Raw genomic sequence first — 20,693 nt, 5'->3', positions numbered from 1 at the left:
AATTTGAACTTTAATTTTTTTTTTCTTCTAAATTTGGGGAGCTAATTTTTATGGTGAATTGAGATATAATCAAAAAAGATAACGTAGCTAGCTAGCTTTCGTACATAAAACGGGAACTTGTATGAAATTGAACTCCTGGGTGCATTCACGTGGGTAAATGGAGTGGTTGCTTGTAAGCGATATTTTCTCAAACGGCTTCCATTTAATATGTCAGAAATCTAATCACAAAAATTTTTCCATTAATTTAATAAAAATCACACTTAAGCGTCCTAAGAGTCACATTAAGGATCTCTTTGCATCTGAGATTTCTAAAGGGACATGAACCGGCTACTCCGGGCAGCTCCTGTTCGGGCAGCTCATCACATGGGCTCTGTCTGTGAACTGGCATTTGTGCAAACTAATTGAAAACACGCCACAGTTAATTCCTTCCTCCCAGGGAGTTCCAGCCACTTCCTTAAACTCTCTGTAAATGCTATGCTTTCACGTGTTAAATCTCATCCATTTTATAATACAGAAGGAATGATTTTGTTTTAATTTGGTCTGTCTAAAATCCTAGTTTTCACTTAAAGTAATACTTAAATTTCAGTTATATTTTGGTATGTATTGTACTTGAGTTTTCACTTTAAACATAGAATCTGGTTACCTGTATTCATTTTTAAAATATTTATCTATTTATTTGAGAGAGAGAGAGAGAGAGACATCAGTTTGTTGTTCCACCTATCCATGCATTCATTGGTTGCCTCTTGTATGTGCCCTGACCGGGGATCGATCCCGCAGCCTTGGGGTATCCGGACGACACTCTAACCAACTGAGCTACCCAGTCAGGGCTGTGTTAAATATTTTGAAGGTAGTTCTCATCAAATTAAAAAAAATATTCAAATACTTAAACTTCAAACTGGAGTATATTTTTCTTTTGATTCTAGTAATGTTTTGTTCATATGAAAACTTTGCCACTTTTCGTGTGTTTTTTTTTTTCATTCTCTACTTCCATTTCTTCTAAAATAGAGGAGTGAGTAGGAGCAGAGTTCACCTATAGTTAAAAGATCTGTTAGTTCATATAAAGCCAGCCAACACCCCAGCTTATCTGAGGTCAGAGCACTTACACACCTACTTTATATTTCCTCATTATTGAGTTTCCTAGGCAACTGATAAATACGAAGCCCAAACAATGACATCATCCCTTCCAAAAGGCAGGCCCTGAATTAACTGCCTGACTTCTGGAAAGACCAGTGTTCACATGGGGTTATAGATACGCCTTTTATGCACAAAACAGATATATTCTTGGAAGATTCTCTATAAAGGGAAAAGCAGAATTCCCAACCTGCATTTTCTGCCGACTTCCATTCGAATGGAAGGTGTATTTCTGTGGAGCGGGACACTGGTTGCACGTCTCTGTGTGCCAGGCACCGTGCTCGGCACACTAATATTTCACAGCAAGTCCTTGTGAAAGAGGCTCCATTACTTCATTTTAGAGACGAGAAATGGGCTGAGAAAGAGGAATAACGTGCCCGAAGCTGAACAGGAAGCCACTGAGCCGACACAGAACAGTAAGGGCTCTTCCCTGGTGCTCAGCATCCTGGGTGGCTCCTCGGAGTTGCTGTGGAGAAGCTGAGAGGAGGGAGGAGGTGCGCTCCTGGCCACAGCCGTGCTCTCCCCGCAGTGCTGGGGCGCAGCCCCGGACATGGGCCCAAGTCCCGGGCCTCCCGGGCCTCCCGTCTGCTCGTCTGCTGCTGTTAATGACTGCATATTATTTCTTGGATGAGTGGTGCCGTACAATTTACTTAACCATTCTTTGATCAGTGCTAATGTTATTTTTTTAACTAATTATACTTATTTCCCCTTTTGTGAACCCTCTGTGTGTAGTTAGCTTCGGTCCAGTGTGGACAAAGCGAACTCAGCGTCATTTATACAGTTAAAACCTCACTGATTCTGACCTGTCGGATAGCGTTGTCTTCTATTTTAAATCAGTGCTACTTTTCGTCGTAATGTTTTCTAAGAAAGCGTGAAAGACTTTAAAGGTTTAGCAAAAAAAGAGAAAAAAAATAAAAGGAAGAGCAATAAAGGACAGAAACTCTTGGGGGGAGGCGAGGGGTTGGGGGGGGCGCGCAGCTGCTCTAGGCCTGGGTGTTAAGAAAGAGACCAGGGTTCGGGAAGATTTCTGGGGAACCCAGGAAATAGGGCGCAGCTGACTTGCGTAGGTTGCACAGCGCGTTCTGTTGCCTGGGAGGCAGGGAGACCCAGACCTGGGTAGAAAGCACCTTGCTCACGGAGTCATCAGAAAAGCCGGGATTTAAAAAAAAAAGACATGTTAGTTTTCAAACGTTAGGCTGTTTGCACAGAAGCGCTGAGGTGTTGTCGCTGTAGTAATTATCCATAACTCCTGGCAAGCCAGCGTCGGGGTGGAGGGCGCTTTCTCACGGGACGGGAGGAGGGGAACGGGCCCAGAAGGAACCAGAGTCTGTTCCTGCAGCCCCCCTGGGCTCCGCCCCGCGACAGGGAGCCCCTAGCCTTCATCTCAGCGGCCCTGGCCTGCTCCCACGAGAAACCACGGATTCTGGGGTTGCTCCAGCCCCCTTCTGCGGGAGTGCCCAGGCCATCGCCGCCCCGTGTCACCACAGCCCTCTCACCTTGTTTGCCTAACCCTCTCTGTCCCGGGAACTTTGTCTCCACCCGTTACCACCTCTTGCTTTGCACTGACCCAGCAGTGACTGCCTGTGCGTGTCCTCCCGGTACCTTAGTCCCCCCGGAATGCGCCCTGGAAGGGTGGTGGTTCAGCTCCAGGGCACCCGGGTGTCCTGCCCTGGGCTCCCCAGCAGGAGGTGAGCGTCACCGGCCTCAGGGGAGAACCAGGCCGCGGGGCTGGCGTGTGAACCTGTCCATGTGCCCAGCTTGTGGGAATCCTGGTTGTTGCCCATTTCTAGCGGGTACATTGGAGCCCCTCCACTAAAGTTTGGCGTTGAGCCAGGGCCTTTGGAGCGCATTGGAGCACCTGTCTCCCTTCACTCGGCCTGCACTGTCCACTGAGGAGGGTAAGTAGGATGCCCCCCCCCTGATTCCTCCTCTGATCTCTGCCTGCAGGAGGTCCTGCACATAGGGAGCGCCCACAACCGGAGCGCCATGCCCTTCACCGCCTCGCCTGCCTCCGGCTCTGCCCCCAGGGTCATCACTAACCAGTACAACAACCCCTCCGGCCTCTACTCCTCTGAAAACATCTCCAGCTTCAACAGCGCCTTGGAGTCAAAGACGGCAGCCAGCGGGCCAGAGACGAACGGCAGAGGGTGAGTGGGCTGCTGAATTCTCCGCCAGGCCAGGCCCGGGCTGGGCAGGCAGGTGGGGGCAGGTTGAGCCGCTGGCCCAGGGAGGAAAAGGTCTCCGTCAGCACAGCTCTTTCTGCCTCCGTTCTCCTCATCTCTGTAAAGGAGGAAATACCACCTGCCTCAGGAAATACCACCTGTAAAATGCCCAGTATTGTGTCTGGTGCAGAGTAATCAATAATTTGCTGAGATCATGTTCTGGTCTTAATGTCTCTGGCCACACTCCCTCCTTGCTTCTTCCTGAGAAATTCTTCAGTGTTTACAGGGGGGGTTTCTGCCGTGTTCACCATCCAGTCCGAGCAAAGGAAAAAGTGCGTCCTGAGGCACGTTTTGGTTTGCCTTTTCCCTGAGTGGCCAGTGGACATGCTAGAAAGAGAAGTCTGTGAGGATGTAAACGTGTGAGGACACAAAGGTTTGCCCGGGGCAGGGGTGGGCGGCTGGGGTGCGGCGTGGAGCGGTCTCAGGAAGCGTCTCGCTCAGGACTGGGGAGGTGTGTCCCCTCCTGTCACTGACCATTTGGCCACAGCTGCCTCTCTGTCTCTGTTCAGCAGAGGGGGCCCAGGGTCTGCTCCATCCCAAACTCTTTGAGGATGAATCCAAACACTGGGAACACCACAGATCGTGGCAAAGAGCTGGGTTTGAGGATGGAGAGGAAGAGATGGGACCAGTTTGCTGTGGGTGAAAGGGCGATGGACTACGTCGCCATGTCAAATACCCAGAGGTGGCAGAGGCGATGAGGACACGAGGGCAGAGCTGTGAGTGCCCACGGGAGCAGAGCGCCCGAGGCAGCTGGCCCGTGCACGCCCCTTCCAGAGGGGAACCACTCCTTGGCCCCAGCCAGTCCCCACATGCTGGCCTCGGAGCCTCATTTTTGCTGATTAATTGCATTGAAACCGAAGTCTAAATGCCTCTTTTTATCTGAAATTTCCTGACCGTTAATGTTGGTGACAATCAAATTTGTTGGAAAATGTGTGTGGTCCAAACTTGTCTGATCTCTGAGGAACAAGCGGAATCCGCATTCTCTGTTAGCTCTGAACCCATTTTGTTGTTCAGTGTCTCCCCAATTCACCTTTATTTTTATTATTATTTTTTTAAATATATTTTATTGATTTTTCACAGAGAGGAAGGGAGAGGGATAGAGAGCTGGAAACATCGATGAGAGAAACATCGACCAGCTGCCTCCTGCACTCCCCCTACCGGGGATGTGCCCACAACCAATGTACTTGCCCTCGACCGGAATCGAACCTGGGACCTTCCAGTCCGCAGACCGACGCTCTATCCACTGAGCCAAACCGGTTTCGGCCCCAATTCACCTTCAGTAAGAATCTGCCCAGCTCTCAGGGTGATTAAATTGCCAGTCCAGTGCCTCAAGTGCCAGGTAGGAGAGGTTAAGGCGCAAGAGGTTCCAGGCGACTTCGATGTTTGGAAAGGGCTGTTGTGGGGCCTCTGAGGGCTCCTTGGCCGTGTCGTCCGTGTAGATCCCCTTCTCTGAAGAAGACCCAGATGCTATTGGGCAGCCACTGCGTGCAGGCGTCCCGGGCCCGGCACCGGGAGGCACTGCCATTTCCTTTCCGGTTTCTTCGCGTCCAGCAGGGGGCACTTTGCTATGTGCCTGTGGCGTTACAAGCTGTCCCTGCAGTCATTGCAGTAGCCAAGGCAAAATGGCCACTGATGCTTTTTCCCCAGATTCTGATTCCTGCAGTGCCTGCTGGCTTGAGAGGATGATGTCCTTCGGGGTGACTGGGGGAGCTCTTGGGGTACCCGAGACGGCGAGCATGCTGGGCCGCCCAGGCTTTACACACACACACACACACACACACACACACTGAAGGCGGCTTTCTCTCCAGCAGCTCGGGGGGAGCTGAGCGGTGGAAACACCCTGGCCACGATTCCTGTGCTTTGCGGCCTTGGTGCTGGGGGAGGCTGAGAATGTGACCTTCTGTCACTGTCCCCGAGTGGAATGTTCCCTGCTCTGGAGTCACTAACCCAGGAAATGACACATCCTAATTGAAAGAGCTGCTATGCACGGGGAGGAATATGTGCCTGGAGGTATTTTTAGTATGGCTCTGGCCGTTATTCCCTCATTAATGTCTTCTTTCTTCCTCTCCCGTGCTCCCCGCCGGCTCCCTCCCTCAGTCTGAAACAATTACGTCTGAGACTGTCTGGACACTGTGCGAGCCTCTCCTCCAGCCCCTGTCCCCTCCGGTCGAAGACTTGATAGCTGCCGTGGCCTCTGTCTTTATCCAAAGTCTCCTTTCAGGTTTCCTCAGCAGAGGGGCCAGGTCCTGCTCCATCCCAGACTCTGAGGATGAATCCAGAAACTGGGGACACCAGGAGCCCAGGGCCCAGAAACCGCCGGACAGGCTGTGCTGTGTGCCCCCAGCAAAGGAAGGCGCCCCTCGCTTTCTCCCTCTGAGAAGCCCCAAGGCTAGCTCACCGCCCCCCCCCCCCGCTTTAGTCTGTGTAGTCTGTGAAATCCTGAGGTTCCAGAATTGCTCGCTTCATACTTGGCATCTGAGGTCATCCCTGATCCCTCGGGGCGGCTGACTCTGAGTTTCTTTGTCCAGCGCGCTTCAAAGCGGCCTGGTGTGTGTGTGGCTGTCTTGTAGGACTTCCCAGGGCCATGTCCCCATCAGACAAGAACACAGACAGCGTTGTCATTTCCCAGTTTAACTGGGAAGGCAGGCGCGGGGGGACGGTCCGTCCTCCCAGCACACGTGCAGCTGCGTGGGAGGGCCGCCGGATCCGTGCAGCTTCACAGTCACTTAGTGAGCGCCTCCTGTGTGCCTGTGGGCGCAGGGAATACTGCTCTGTCCAGCATTCAGCTTCCACCTGCCGTCTGACCTCTTTGAACTGAGTTTAGGGGCTCTCGGGTCACTTTTTGATGATCCGGGGCCTACATTTCATTATCTATGTCTCGGGAACGTCCGTCCCGAGAAATCATTTGGTCTGGCCCGGCCCAGGCATGAGGGGTGAGTATAGTAAATGTTTGACCAAATACAGCAGGCTAATTTTTTTAAGTCGGTAATTTTGTATGGCTCAAGAACGGTGTTATTAATACTCAAGTGGCCCCTGGCAGAACACAGTTTCCCCACCTGATCTATGTGCTGGTGCTCGGTACTTTCCTAAAGGTACAGACCGTGTAGATAGCGGGGCCTGGCCTCCAATTCTAGCTCTGCCTCTTGCTAGCGGGGTGATCGCGGGCAAACCTGAAAGCTTCCCTGAAACTTCGTCCTCTCCCCGCGAAGTGCGGGTAATGCTGACGGCCCCCCAGCTGCTGAGAGAACGGAATGAGATGCGTGAAGGCGCTCACGTTGGTGCCTGGCCCCCGGCAGGTGCTCAGTTCCTTCTGATTTCACGGCCCGTGAGGAACTCCACGCCCTGCACGCCGTAGCACAGGGCTTCCCCAGAGGAGCGGAAGCTTGTAGATGGGCGTCGTGGAGAAGTCCCATTTTGTGTGACCAGCATCGCAGCTTACGTTCAGCCAACCCCTGCGGCCAGTCACCGTCCTGTGTATCGGTGGCGCCTTCATGAAGTCATCGGTTGGGTCCCCATAACCAACACGACGGTCTCGAGATAGTAGTTTCAAATTGTGTTTTCAGGCAACCCTGCCATATGCTCCCCAGGCGGACTTCTAAGCAGGTGCAGGGGAAATAAGGAGGTGCATTGTTCTATTCAGGTGACGGGAGGGATTACGTTAGGCCTGACTCACTCGGAGCTGGACCAGAAGGGAGCTCCGTCAGGAGGTGGCTGTTGGCCCCTCCAGCTACACTGCCCGCAGCCACAGAGACTGGCTCAGAGTCTGGGTGTTCCTCCCCCTTCTCCCGGGCCCGTAATTACTCCTCTGGTTTCTTATTACAGGCCCAGCATCTAGGCCTTTGAAGACTAAAACTTCGGGAGCGTTCTGACCAGGCTCCCCTTCTAAACATGAATTGCATTTTTTGTGAACACTGGGTAACCAGGGTATCTCAGACATGAGGATTTATCCGCGTCCGTGTACCGTCTTTACCCGAACCTGCATGAAAATCGGGCACTAAACTTTCCAGTTAGCACTTTGGGGGACAGTTAGTATTATCTGCACATCATTTGGGGAAAGGAATCTTAAAATGAATTAAACTTTTTATTTTGACGTAATTCACTTGCAGTTACAGGAGATAATAGCAAGGACCCCTGTCCCTTTACCCAGTTGCCCTCCATGGTAACATCTTGAAAACTAGAGCACAACAAAACTAGACTGCAGACATGAATATGGTCAAGACAGAACATGTCCAATCCCTCATGGATTCCTCAGGCTGCTCGTTCATAGCCACACCTACTTCCCTCCTATCCCTGCACCCTCCCAACCCTCCTCCCCCTACCCCTACCCCCCCACCCCCCCGCAGCCACTAATCTGTTCTCCATATCTGTCATTTTGTTAACTCAAGAATGTTATATTGATGGAATCCTATAGTATGTAACTTTCAGGGATTGGCTTTTTTTTTATTACTCAGCATGATTCACTGGAGATTTATTTCATTTCTTTAGATTTTAAATAATTTAAATATATATATTTTTATTGATTTTAGAGAGAAAGGGAGAGGGAGAGAGAGAGATACACACATCAGTGATGAGAGAGAATCATTGATTGGCTGCCTCCTGCACACCCCCTACTGGGGATCGAGCCCACAACCCAGGCATGTGCCCTTGACTGGAATCGAATCTGGGACCCCTCAGTCCGCAGGCCGACGCTTTATCCACTAGGCCAAATCAGCTAGGGCTCTTGAGATTTTTGAAATGTATCATTAGTTCTTTTTTTTTCTGTTCTAAGGATTTATCTCTTTTTATTGTTTGGTTAAAAACACATAGCATAACATATATCATTTAAACCAGTGGTCGGCAAACTGCGGCTCGAGAGCCTTGAGTTTTTAGCAAAGGCCAGCTTAGGAGTACCCTAATTAAATTAATAACAATGTACCTACCTATATAGTTTAAGTTTAAAAAATTTGGCTCTCAAAAGAAATTTCAATCGTTGTACTGTTGATATTTGGCTCTGTTGACTAATGAGTTTGCCGACCACTGATCTAAACCATTTAAAAAGCATGTTTTTATTAGAGAGAGGGGAAGGAAGAGGGAGGTAAACATTGATCAGCTGCCTCCTGCATGCCCCCTGCTGGGGATTGAGCCTGAAACCCCAGGCACATGCCCTGACCAGGAATTGAACTGGGGACCTCTTTCTTGGTTCATGGGTCAGTGCTCAACCACTGAGCAACACCGGCTGGGCAGTGTGGATATTTTATTGGACATTTTAATAACATTAACTTTCCCTATCCAAGAACCTGGATGCCGTTCCGTTTACTTGTATTTCTGCAGTGCTGATCCAGCTCCCAGAGCCAGGCTGTTCTCTGTCCCCCTTGACATTCTGACCTTCACCCCAGCTGCGCCTGTGGCGGGAGCAGGCCTGTGTGTCACGAAAGGCTGTAGGCGAGGCCTCTGAAATCTTCCTCTGGAAGCCAGCGCAAGGGAGTTTCTTCTTACATTCTAAATACCACTGGCATCCTTAAATGCCTGGCTGTGTCCGCCACCTCCACAGGCTGGGCGTGGCCTGTCTGTGAGGCCCCTGGGGAGACAGGCCCTATGGCCAGGGCCTAAAGGAGGAGGAGAAAATATTAAACATTTAGGTAACCAAATGCACCAAATATGACTCAGCACCAAATATGACTCAGGAAGAAACAAGGGCTAGGAAACACAACTGTAATGTGTAGTTACTCCGAAGAAGTTGAAGTTATTAAACTCTTATATTTTGCTACATTTGGGAAGATTGCGTTTAGAAGAATGTGGTGACTCTTGGCATCCCACCCTTACAAGTTTTCTTTCCTCCCGGTGACTCAGTCATGCATAGGATATTTTTTGAAACCTTATCGTTATAGAATTCTTTCCTTCAATGCTGTTACTATATATAAAAGTGACGGTGCTTTTTTTTTTTTTTTTGCTGCATTTCTAATGTGTATTTTTGTCCTAGAATTATTTTTTTAAGAAATGTGGAGTCATTTATGAATATCTCCTAGTCTGGTGTCTAAGACTTAGACTTCGTGTCTTAGGATGCTGTTTCTGAACTAGCTGTATATCAGGGCTTCCAGTAAGGCAATGGATATTGGAAGTGCTTTATAAATTGTCAAGCGGTAGAAACATATGACTGTTATTTGGGAAAAACTGTAGATTGTTTTCCCCTTTTTAATCCTGGGAATACTTTGCAGGACTGTTTGCTGGAAGAATATGTGATGACCTTGTGGTTCGGGTTCTGTCGTCTTTAGCGTTCCCTCGGCGGCTTCCAGACATAACAACATACACCCAAGAAGGGGGAAAATTCTCCCTAAGCACATTCCATGGTCTGATCTAAAATAGTTCCAAGTGTAAGAGAAAAAAGATTCACCAAAAATAATACAATACATTTATTATAGGGCAAGCTCAGCCCTCAGGACCCAAAGGGAGAGTGAGGCGTAGAACTGGAACCTCGGTGCTGAGGAGGTGGGCCAGGGGAGACGTGGCTCCTGGTTAAAACTAATTCTTCAAGGGGGCGCTTGGCCAGCCTGGGGGGCTCCCACAGTTCCCTGCGGGTGGGAGGGACAGACAAAGGCGGGGACCATTGCAGCCAGCAGGCGTGACCAGCTGAGGAGTCTTTCTTCCTGAATTTTGACCTTGCCTGGCATCAGCAAAGCACATGTCATCGCTTGAGGGCTTCGTCCTCTATCGTGAGAGCCTGACTGTAGTCGAAGCGGAAACCCGGGGTTCCACTGGTGCAAGTGACGCTGCTTCCAGCCGGACACGAGCTTAGCCGGTGCCCCAGGAGGCGGACGGATAAGGGAGGGAGGGGGTCGGTAACCTGGGGAGAATGGCCCAGGAAACATAGACCTCCGCTTCCTTTTTAAAATGGAATGTGAAATTGAAAGATGAGACAGAGGGCCGGAGACCAGGAGACCAGGAGACCAGGACACAGGCTTTATTGAGGAGAAAGAGCTCACCTGCCGGGTTGAACACACCTTTTGAGGGGAGGAAAGGGAAGGGACGGGGCTTAGGGCACTCAGCACGAGCTGATTGGTGGTTTCATATAAGGCACATGATTAGGCACCTAGGGACTTAGGAATCAGGGGCTTAGGGTATTTGGCAGGTGCTGATTGGTGGTTCAATGTACAGTCCATACAAGGTGCCTGGTTAGGTGCTCAGGAATGTCTATGCTGCAGGTACAGGTTACGTCACACTCCGCCCATCAGTTGGGGGAAGGGAGGATCTATCAGAAACAACTACTCCATGGGAAGGAAATGAGTGAGTAGAACATCATCACTGTAATTCATTTGCAGGTGTAACCATGGCCTGAGCCCTAAGGACAAGGTGGTTAGATTCGTGGAGGAACTGTTGGAGCCACTGCCTGCACCTGCCGGCATCCTTACCTGGGAGGCAGCCCGGCGGGCTGGGTGGCGTGTTGTTACTCACACACTACAGCTGCGTGCATCCTTGTCGCGTGGGTAGATTGCACCACCTTCTGGTGTTTGCTCCTGGCGCCCTGGGCACACTGTCCCTCTACCCTGGGAGTTGGCAGCTTCTGAAAAGGCATCTGCGGCTGAGAGGCAGGAGGTGATCTGGGCCCGGGAGGCTGGGCTGCCCCTGCCCCTGGCCCCGCCCTGGGAGGTCCCCTTGTCCTAGACCCGTGGTCGGCAAACTGCGGTTCGAGAGCCACATGCGGCTCTTTGGCCCCTTGAGTGTGGCTCTTCCACAAAATACCACGGCCTGGGCGAGTCTATTTTGAAGAAGTGGCGTTAGAAGAAGTTTAAGTTTAAAAAATTTGGCTCTCAAAAGAAATTTCAATCGTTGTCCTGTTGATATTTGGCTCTGCTGACGAATGAGTTTGCCGACCACGGCCCTAGAGGATCCCCTGTGAGCCTGCAGGAGCTGGGAGAGGGCGCAGGAAGGAGGAGAGAGGGACTCAGACCCACGTGGCAGTTTTCATTCACTTCCCTCATACCTGCTGAGCCCAGACGCTGTGCCAGGCACGGATCCAGTGCCAGGAACACAGTGGTGAACAGACAGACCAAGGCCCTGCCCCCAGGGGCCTTGCCTTCTAGGGGAAGCAGACAAGAAAGAGGCAGACACTGCAAGTGTAACCCAGGGGAGAGAGGAGAAGACATGGAGGAAGATGCGGAGGAGTAAGGGGTAGAGTACTGGGGTGGGGGTGGGGGGCTGTAAGTGTCTGAAGACTGACATCTGAGCAGAGACCTGGATGAAGTGTGGGAGCCGAGGGAGCAGGGAGGGCAAAGGCTCTGAGGCTGCTGGGTTCCAGAGCAGCTTGGAGCCGGTCCGACCTGGGCCGGTGAGCAGCGGTGGCGGCGATGTGTTGAGCGAGGAAAGCAGAGCCACATCTTTGAGGGCCTTTCTACGTTGTAGCGAACATTTACTCCAAAGGAGATGGATTTGATTAAATTTGTGTTTTGTTATTAAAGCTACATATTTGGTCCTAAGTCCGATGAGAACACTTGAGCCACATCTCAGCAGTCTGATTCCTGTGCTTAAAATACCACTGTGGCCCAGAGCTGGTGTGGCTCAGTGGTTGAGCGTCGACCTATGAACCAGGAGGCCACGGTTCGATTCCCCGTCAGGGCACATGCCTGGGTTGCAGGCTTGATCCTCAGTAAGGGGTGTGCAGGAAGCAGCCAATCGATGATTCTCTCTCATCATTGATGTTTCTATCTCTCTCTCCCTTCCTCTCTGAAATCAATTTTTTAAAAATTGTTTAAAATACCACTGTGGCCCTGGCCAGTTTGGCTCATGGGATAGAGCGTCGGCCTGGGGACTGAAGGGTCCCAGGTTCGATTCCGGTCAAGGGCATGTACCTTGGTTTCGGGCACATCCCCAGTAGGGGGTGTGCAGGAGGCAGCTGGTCTATGTTTCTCCCTCATCGATGTTTCTAACTCTCTATCCCTCTCTCTTCCTCTCTGTAAAAAGTCAATAAAATATATAAAAATAAATATAAAATAAAATACCACTGTGGCTTCTGGTTGAACACAAGACGAGGGACAAGTTGCAAGGCGGGTCCATTGTGCTGCTGTGCGATGGTGTGGCTTGGCCATGCGGTGGGGTTGGGGGTGGGGGTGCTGGGAAGCCTGGGATCAGGACAGATGTCAGGTGAAGGGGACGGAGTCTCCCCGTCTCCTTCCTCAGAGGCTCCTCCCTGGAAAATGGGCCCGGGGGGAGGGGGGGCGAGGAGCCCCCAGCCCCGCCTGTCTCATCCTGTCTGGGGAACCCAGGAAGGCCGGGAAGGTGTGGGAGGCAAGGCTGGCTTGCTCCGTCCCTGGGCCTGCGCTGAAGCCTCTGCCCCTCCTTGCAGCAGAACAGAACTTGACAGTTTACAAAGCACTTGGGTGTTTCGTCCTCAGGGCCAGCCCTGTGGGCCGGGGGGGCGGGGGGGGGGGCGCAGATGCCGCCGTCCTGGGTTGTGGGCCAGGAGACCAGAGCCCCTTGCAGGAGAATGACGAGGGTTCAGAGGGCAGCAAGCAGGCTGCTGTCCTCAGGAGTCCGGGCACTGCCCTTTCTGTGTGAGGGAACACGTGGCCTGTGCCCAGGGACCCCGCTGGGGTTTCCGTGGTCAGGTCGTGGTTGACATTTTCCCGTTTCTAAATTTTCTTTTGGCATAATGTTGTTTATGTAATTTAGAGAGAAGCAAAACATTCCCATTCCGTGGGATTAGGCCAACATGTAATTGAGTGACTAAAACTCTTTTGAAAAATAGCTTCTGGCGGCACTGAAGCAGCAGCCAGCTCTGGCTCCGGGCACCTGGCAGTATCGGCAGGAGGCCTTCTTCCATCAGAATGGGGTCCCCCCACCCTTTGGTTCGGGGGTGTCCTCCCTTGGAAGGGGGTGCCTGGTGAGCTTTTTTTTTTTTTTTAACTTCTGACATGTCTTAATGAATTTCCAAACATTTTTTACAGCTTAGAGCATTCTCAGTCCCCAAGTGGACTCGTCATCGACAAAGAATCCGAAGTTTACAAGATGCTTCAGGAGAAACAGGAGTTAAATGAGCCCCCGAAACAGTCCACTTCATTCCTGGTGTTGCAGGAAATCCTGGAATCGGAGGAGAAAGGTAATCAGCTCTGCGGGTGGCCAGAGGCTCTTGTTCAAGGCCCAGGGTGAGGGCCAGCCATCCAGTCATTGTGCAAACAAAGGTGACTGCAGGGTGCCCCCGCCCACTGTGGAAAGAGCACAGTGTGCTTTGCAAGGCGTGACTTTTAAGATCCTAAAAGCTGAGAGAGGGAGAAAGAGAGGAAGGGGGGAGGGAGGAAGGGAGGGAGAGAGAGAGAGAAAGAGAGAGACAGAGAGAAAATTAATATGAATGAGCTCCCACCACACCTAGCCCAGCTGTGTCCTGTCACAGGAGCATTAGGAGTCAGTTTGCCAAGCTGTCTTAGGCGACCCTGCTAGTGGTTCTCAATCTGTGGGTCATGACCCACAGGTTGAGAACCGCTGCTGTAGAGCCTAAGACCATCGGAAAACACAGATATTTACATTACGATTCATTAACAGTAGCAAAATTACAGTTATGAAGTAGCAACGAAAATAATTTTATGGTTGGGGGTCACCACAACATGAGGAACTGTATTAAAGGGTCGAGGCATTAGAAAGGTTGAGAACCACTGACTTAGCATAACGTCCTCAAGGTTCATTCATGTTGTAGCTTGTGTTAGAAGGACCTTTCTTTTCTTACTATTATTCTTTTTAAAAAGTATATTTTTATTGATTTCATAGAGGAAGGGAGAGGGAGAAAGAGATAGAAACAGCATGCCCCCTCCTGGGGATGGAGCCTACAACCCGGGCCGGTGCCCTGACCGGGAATTGAACTGTGACCTCCTGGTTCATAGGTTGATGCTCAATCACTGAGCCAGGCCGGCTAAGCCAGAAGGTCCTTTTTTAAGGCTGAACAGTATGATATGTATATACCATCTCTTGTTTATCCACTTATTTGTCTATTAAAGGAGGCTTTTAACGAGAGAAAATTTGTAAGGAGACATCATGGGTTGAGAAAACACAGCGAAATCACAGAGGTTCTGAGATAAGAAACCTGGACCGGCTCATTAAGTATCGAGGCTCATGATGGCTGATGCCCGGGGTTCCAGGAGAATCCTCAGATGGTCTGGAGTCAGATCATGGAGATCACCAGTTGCTATGTTAAGGACCAGGAATTTGACTTTATTAGACCATGTGGAGCCATGTTAAGCAGTGAGATGGATAAAAAGAAAGCTGTGCTTTATTCAACTCATTTTTGTTTGTTTCTCCAGAAAACTTTGATATTCAAGGTTCCCTGAAAGAATGAAATTTTGGGAATGTTGGTAGTTGCCCAGAGTGCTAAGGGAGCTGGTATTTTTACTGTAAGTCGGTTGAGAGGGCGGTAAAATGAACTTGAGTCTGCAGTGTTGGCTGAATAAGAGAGAGAAGAAAATCGCATCAGCAGGTGGCGCTGCAGAGCCGAACAAGCTGCAGCCGGGATGGATTTATCCAACTGCTCCAGCTTGTGCCCAATTTTGAATTTACTTCTTATTGCACAAAGGCATGTGGACTCTCTGCCTAGTAGGAGGCTCTGGTGCCCGCCCTTCCTTCTCTCCTCTAGCTTCTTGAGTTAAAGCATGTTGGACTAAGGTAGAGACCATCATGCATTTGTCATGACATTTCACCTTTCATTCCCAGGTACTTACTGAGCCTCTGTTATTTGCTAAGCCCCACACTAGGCTCCGTGGGATATTGAAAAATACATAAAACGGGGTTCTAGTGACCTATTAATTTGCAGTCTGGACAGAGACGTGTGTATAGCCAGTGAGCATAACAATACAACTAGGCCACAGCACAGTAGAGAAATAGGGACGTGGGAACATAGCCAGCCAAATATGTGGCAATAATAGTACAATTGGGAGCGTACCGTTGTCAATAGCTGCCGTGACGTGGAGCTCTGAAGACGCAGTGAACGGGGCGGTGGCCCCGTCGGCACCCGGCAGCTACGGTTGTGTTCTATGCACGAAGCCGACTTCAGGAAGCTGCTGGCTGTGCTCGGGAGCAGCGCTTTCCTCTGGCTGCTTGTGTCGAGCGCGGCTCTCGTGTTCGTTCTGGTGAACTGGATTTTTCCCCTCTAAATACAGTCTTTGGGTGATCAGATAATATATTTTTTAAATAAAGCCTGTTAATTACTCTATTTTTAAAAAAATATATTTTATTGATTTTTTTACAGAGAAGAAGGGAGAGGGATAGAGTTAGAAACATCGATGAGAGAGAAACATCGATCAGCTGCCTCCTGCACACCCCCCACCGGGGATGTGCCCGCAACCAAGGTACATGCCCTTGACCGGAATTGAACCTGGGACCCTTGAGTCCGCAGGCCGACGCTCTATCCACTGAGCCAAACCGGTCAAGGCCAGATAATATTTTTTTTTAATTTATTCTTTCTAAGGCATTTTTAAGTACTCTTATCACTGTTTGCATGTATTGAATCAGAATGTGATGTGTGTTTCGAGGGCTGACCACGTGCCAGGTACTGTGGGAGGGCTTTACGTGCATTTTAAAATCTTTTTGTGACACTGTGAAGGAAAACAACAACAACAACAAAAGAAATCTGTTTCATAGAAAAGGAAACTGGGAACCAGAGAAATTACGTACCTCACCCAGGATCACAGTCAGGTCTGTTTGACTGTGTTGCCCATGACCTTGCTGGGACACACGTATAAATGGCTCTGAAAGAACTGAGGGATGCTTATGCAATCCTGCCCTTCCCGACCAACCCAAGTGTGTTCCTCATTTTAGGGGATCCCAACAAGCCCTCGGGATTCAGAAGTGTTAAAGCTCCGGTCACCAAAGTGGCTGCGTCGATTGGAAATGCCCAGAAGTTGCCCATGTGTGACAAATGCGGCACCGGCATCGTGTGAGTATCTGCCTTCCCCGGGCGTTGGGGGCCCTCCACGTTGGGTGAGCCGGGACAGTGTGGAAAGTGCTGAACGTTGCACATGTTGGGTGTGATGGGAAGAAAAGAAACCCTACCTGGAATTCGGAGCAGAGCGACCAGGTAGGTTCTGTGCCCCGGAGCCAGGTGCCGACGGTTTTCCTCGGCCAGAGAACCCTTAGGGTATGAACATAGAAAACCAGAAGAAGCCCAGGCTGGTTTGGTTCAGTGGATAGAGCGTTGGCCTGCGGACTGAAGGGCCGCAGGTTCGATTCTGGTCAAGGGCACATGCCTGGGTTGCAGGCTCGATCCCCAGGAGGGGGCGTGCAGGAGGCAGCTGATCAATGATCCTCTCTCATCCTTGATGTTTCTATCTCCCACTCCCTTTCTCTCTGAAATCAATAAAAATATATTTAAAAACAAAACAAAACCAAAAACAGAAGAAGAAGGGCCACGCTATTGACATGGGAGAGACTTCTGGAAGGTTTCAGGAGTAATGTTTCTAGACCCCAGGAATGGGAGGCCTGATCTGCCTTTTGATGGGCCTTTTGGGGGAGCTCCTGGCCCTGGGGCCACCTTTCTGTGCTTGTCACTAACGGAGCCGCTTCCTCCCCGCCTCCCGCAGCGGCGTGTTCGTGAAGCTGCGGGACCACCACCGCCACCCTGAGTGTTACGTGTGCACCGACTGTGGCACAAACCTGAAACAGAAGGGCCATTTCTTTGTGGAAGATCAGATCTACTGTGAAAAGCACGCCCGAGAGCGGGTCACCCCACCGGAAGGCTACGACGTGGTCACTGTGTTCCCCAAGTGAGCCAGCAGATCCGCACCGAACACTACTCTCCCACCTGCCCTGTTGCGCCTCGTCCCATGCCCCGCCCTCTCCTCTCTCGGAGGCCCCTGCTCCCTGTGGTTTGATCCCTGCTCCTTAAGCGTCCCTGCCTGTGCTAACTGGCTCCCACTGCCGGGTGATGCTGCCTTTATCGTATGTGCGTGGAAGAGCGTCCTGTTCAGTGTCCCCTGCCAGCATCCTCTCTTCACCTCGGTTCGTCTCCGCTGCAAACGGACAGCAGCCCAATTGGAAGCAAACCGAATTGACTATGTCTGCCGTTGGCTTTGTTTTTACTCAATAAATGTATGGACTCTAAGGCAGTATGGTGTCCTTTATCGCTTGATCAGGCTTTGACTGGGAGCCCTCTTCTTCCATTTCTCGGTTTAGTTAGCATCAGTAGTCTTTGAAGATTAAGAGCCAGCATCCCTCCTTTAGACGGGCTTCTGTGGTGCCCACCAGGCCTAGGATGCCGCTCTGCGGTGCCCCGTATCCGGGGCACTCCTCTCTGGCACACATCACACGGGACACTAACCACGCGTCTCCTGAAAGGCGTGCAGCCCGCTAAGAGCTGACCCTCGGTCTCTCTCAGCTTTGACTATTCAGCGCTGAGCAGGGAGATAGTCCACAGATGTTTGGTGAATTGCCCATGAAGGAATGCTCCATCACTGTTCAATAGGAATGGAATGCAAGCCACGGACGTAATTTAAACTTTCTAGTAGTCACATTGGGGGGAAAAGCAGGTAAATTAGTTTTGATAATACGTTTTTTAGTGCTGTATATCCAAAGTATTATCGTTTCAGCATGTGCCACTAGCCGCCGTCCTGGACAACATCGCCTTAACCTCCAGCAAAGACATCTTGGATTCTGCTTCCCCTCCAGGTACCGCGTTCTTCTTCCTTGTTCCCACGCGTCCACCAGGTCTCTCCTCGCTGCCTTGCCCTCCGGCCTCCAGCTCTGCCCTCCTCCGCTAGGACTGCGGGTTTTGAAGGCTCCTGCTGATTTCTCCGGCCAAACCCAAGGACCTCCTCTTGGTCCTTCTCCATCGCACACACTCAGAGGCATTTCCGTGGCTGCTCACCCAGGGCCTTGGTTTGCGTGGTGCGGAACTTCCCTGGGCACTTGCTGCTGCTCCTGGCTGCTGGGTGTCTAGGTGTCTCCCTGCCAAAGCCAGGGACGCCTCTCCTCAGATGACGCCTTCCTTTGACCGCCTATAAAACAGCATGACTGAAGCTTCAGGAAATCAAAGCAACAGGCCTTTGAAAAGGATTTCCTTCTCTACTTTTTTTCTCTGTCGACCCTAAGGCTGAGCATTATTTAAGTTTGACCTCCATGATGCTGCCCTTTGCTGCTGGGTTTTCCCCAGACGTCTGAGCTGTGCTGAGTTTCCCCACGGTGAAGGGGCTCAGGAACGTGGGGACAGTGGGGTGACGGCCTAAAGGGGAGAGGAAAGGGTTGGTGAGGGAGACACCCAGTCACTGCTTTCTAATCTCCCTGGAAGTAGTAGGACTGGCTTTCATGAATGGCAGCATGGGAGAGAAAGCAGCGTATTTTTTAGACCCAGAGTTTTTATAGGCTATTTGCCAAAATTAAATGTTCTCTTCCCTTGTGGACACACATCTAATTTGGGAGGATAAATGAGAGTCATAATAATCTTTAGGAACAATGATTAGGATCTATTCCCTATTTTCCCCATTGCCCTTGGCCTTCCTTCACCCCACCTGCACCCAAAAGCACCGCAGGGATGAGATATATGGGCTCAAACCAAATCAAGCTCGCTCCTCCCACCTCTAGGCTGTGCTCACTGTGTTACACACCGCCTGACCCTCACCCCAGGCCCTGAACAGGAGCCTCCAATTGCACATAAGGCAGGTCACCCTTAGACTCCAGGATTTCCTGCAAAAGCAGGAATGAGGTGGACTACAGCATCTTGTAAACCTCCGATTCTTTGCCTAGGCCAAGGCTGCTGGAGGCTGAGAAGGCTTTAAGCTATAAGGAATGTGTGAGCCCAAGCCACTTTGGCTCAGTGGGTAGAGCGTCGGCCCTTGGGCTGAAGGGTCGTGGTTTCGATTCTGGTCAAGGGCACGTACCTCAGCTGCAGGCTCGATCCCTGGCCCTGGTCAATGTGCAACTGGAGGTAACCAATCAATGTGTCTCACTCACATCGATTTCTCTCTGTGTGTGTCTTTCCTTCTTCCTTCTGCTCTCTAAAAAAATCAATGGAAAAATATCCTCGGGTGAGGATTAACAACAAAACACAGAACAAAACAAAAGCACATCGGCTTTGGAGTCAGACTGAACCCACTTACTTGCTGTATACCTCAGGCCGAATTCCTCTGAGTCTCAGATTCCTACCTGTAAATGGAGTCACGAATACCTACCTCGCAGGATTATAGAAGGAATTTGCCAAGCCCTCTGGAAGTGCGATGCTTACATTTTATTACACGTTAATGTGCATGGGACTCCGCTGCAGACTCTGTGAGATGCAGATTCGGATTCAGCATCAGGCCTATGTGAGGCCTGAGGCTCTGCATTTCCATCAAGCTCCCAAGTGATGCCGGGCTTCTGGTCTGTGCATCACATGCTGGAGGCAAGTTTTCCAGAACACCGACGTTGCCACAACTCAGGGGCAATTAGGCTACAGTCTTGCAATTCAGCTGACCAGTAGGGACTACATACCACAATCTATTTTTTAATTCAAGTATAATTATGAACAATAAAATTCATAAGCCTTTTTTTTTTTTTTTTTAGTTTTGATTATTGTGTATACCTCAAGATATAGAATATTTCCGCCCTGGCTAGTGTGGCTCATTTGGTTGGGTATTGTCCTCTTGTACCAAAAGCTTGTGGGTTCCATTCTTGGTCGGGTTTGGGGCTTGATCCCCAGGAGGGGGCGTGCAGGAGGCAGTCGATCGATGTTTCCCTCTCACATCGATGTTTCCCTTCCTCTCTCTAAAAATCAAATTTTAAATCTTCTTTAAAAGATACAGAACATTTCCATCATCCCATAGTAGCCTTTGCTTATGTCCCTTCCCAGCCAATATCCTCCCACCCTGGACCCCACCCCAGGGTCCGCACCCCAGAGAAAACCAGGGTCTCCCAGCTGGCCCTCCCCCGGCCTCCAGTGGCTCCCCTCCGGCCTTCATCAGGGTTGTAGTCATGGAAGGTGCTGGTATACAGGAGGCACTGGAGGAACTGGGAAGCTCTGTGGTGGGCCTTGCAGGTTGCCTTCCAAACATCACTTCTTCAGGCTCAAGTATCACACCCTCCCAGCCCCAATCAGCCTTATAAAAGTTTAAACAATGTTATGAAGGTTTTTAATGCGTTTTCACAGTTACAGGGCACTGTTTTCTTACAGAATAATTGTGTGTTAGCTGAGAGTATTTTATGTGGAAATTATTGAAAAGACAGCACTTCATCCCTTTGGAGCATAAAACAAGCATATACACAAGATGCACTTGCCCCCTAGTAAGATTGTATTTGAGCACACGTGCACTAGCTTGCGTCTCCGTGGGCCCAGGCCTCTGATGATTTGGTGCCATCAGACCGATTATAGCACCTTTTAATGGGTTTAGTTGTCTTGGTACCTGTTAGAGCAAATCTTAT

At 50.5% G+C, this 20,693-nt stretch overlaps 1 protein-coding gene across 1 annotated transcript in view; it reads left to right on the top strand.

Moving 5' to 3' along the window:
- PDLIM1 (PDZ and LIM domain 1) overlaps positions 1-17,410 on the top strand; it is a 34,706-nt gene extending 17,296 nt beyond the window's left edge. Inside the window, exons 4-7 of the mRNA XM_054729147.1 lie at positions 3,079-3,278; positions 13,271-13,422; positions 16,125-16,242; positions 16,886-17,410. Of these exons, the coding sequence (XP_054585122.1) occupies positions 3,079-3,278; positions 13,271-13,422; positions 16,125-16,242; positions 16,886-17,072 (657 nt within the window). The 3' untranslated portion in view covers positions 17,073-17,410. The remainder of the gene's footprint in view (positions 1-3,078; positions 3,279-13,270; positions 13,423-16,124; positions 16,243-16,885) is intronic.
- The last annotated feature ends 3,283 nt before the right edge of the window (positions 17,411-20,693 follow it).

The sequence above is a fragment of the Eptesicus fuscus genome, chromosome 17 (assembly GCF_027574615.1).
Source record: "Eptesicus fuscus isolate TK198812 chromosome 17, DD_ASM_mEF_20220401, whole genome shotgun sequence".
Classification (NCBI taxonomy): domain Eukaryota; kingdom Metazoa; phylum Chordata; class Mammalia; order Chiroptera; family Vespertilionidae; genus Eptesicus; species Eptesicus fuscus.
Note: the sequence above shows the minus strand (reverse complement) of the source record. Positions and strands in the feature narration are given on the sequence as shown.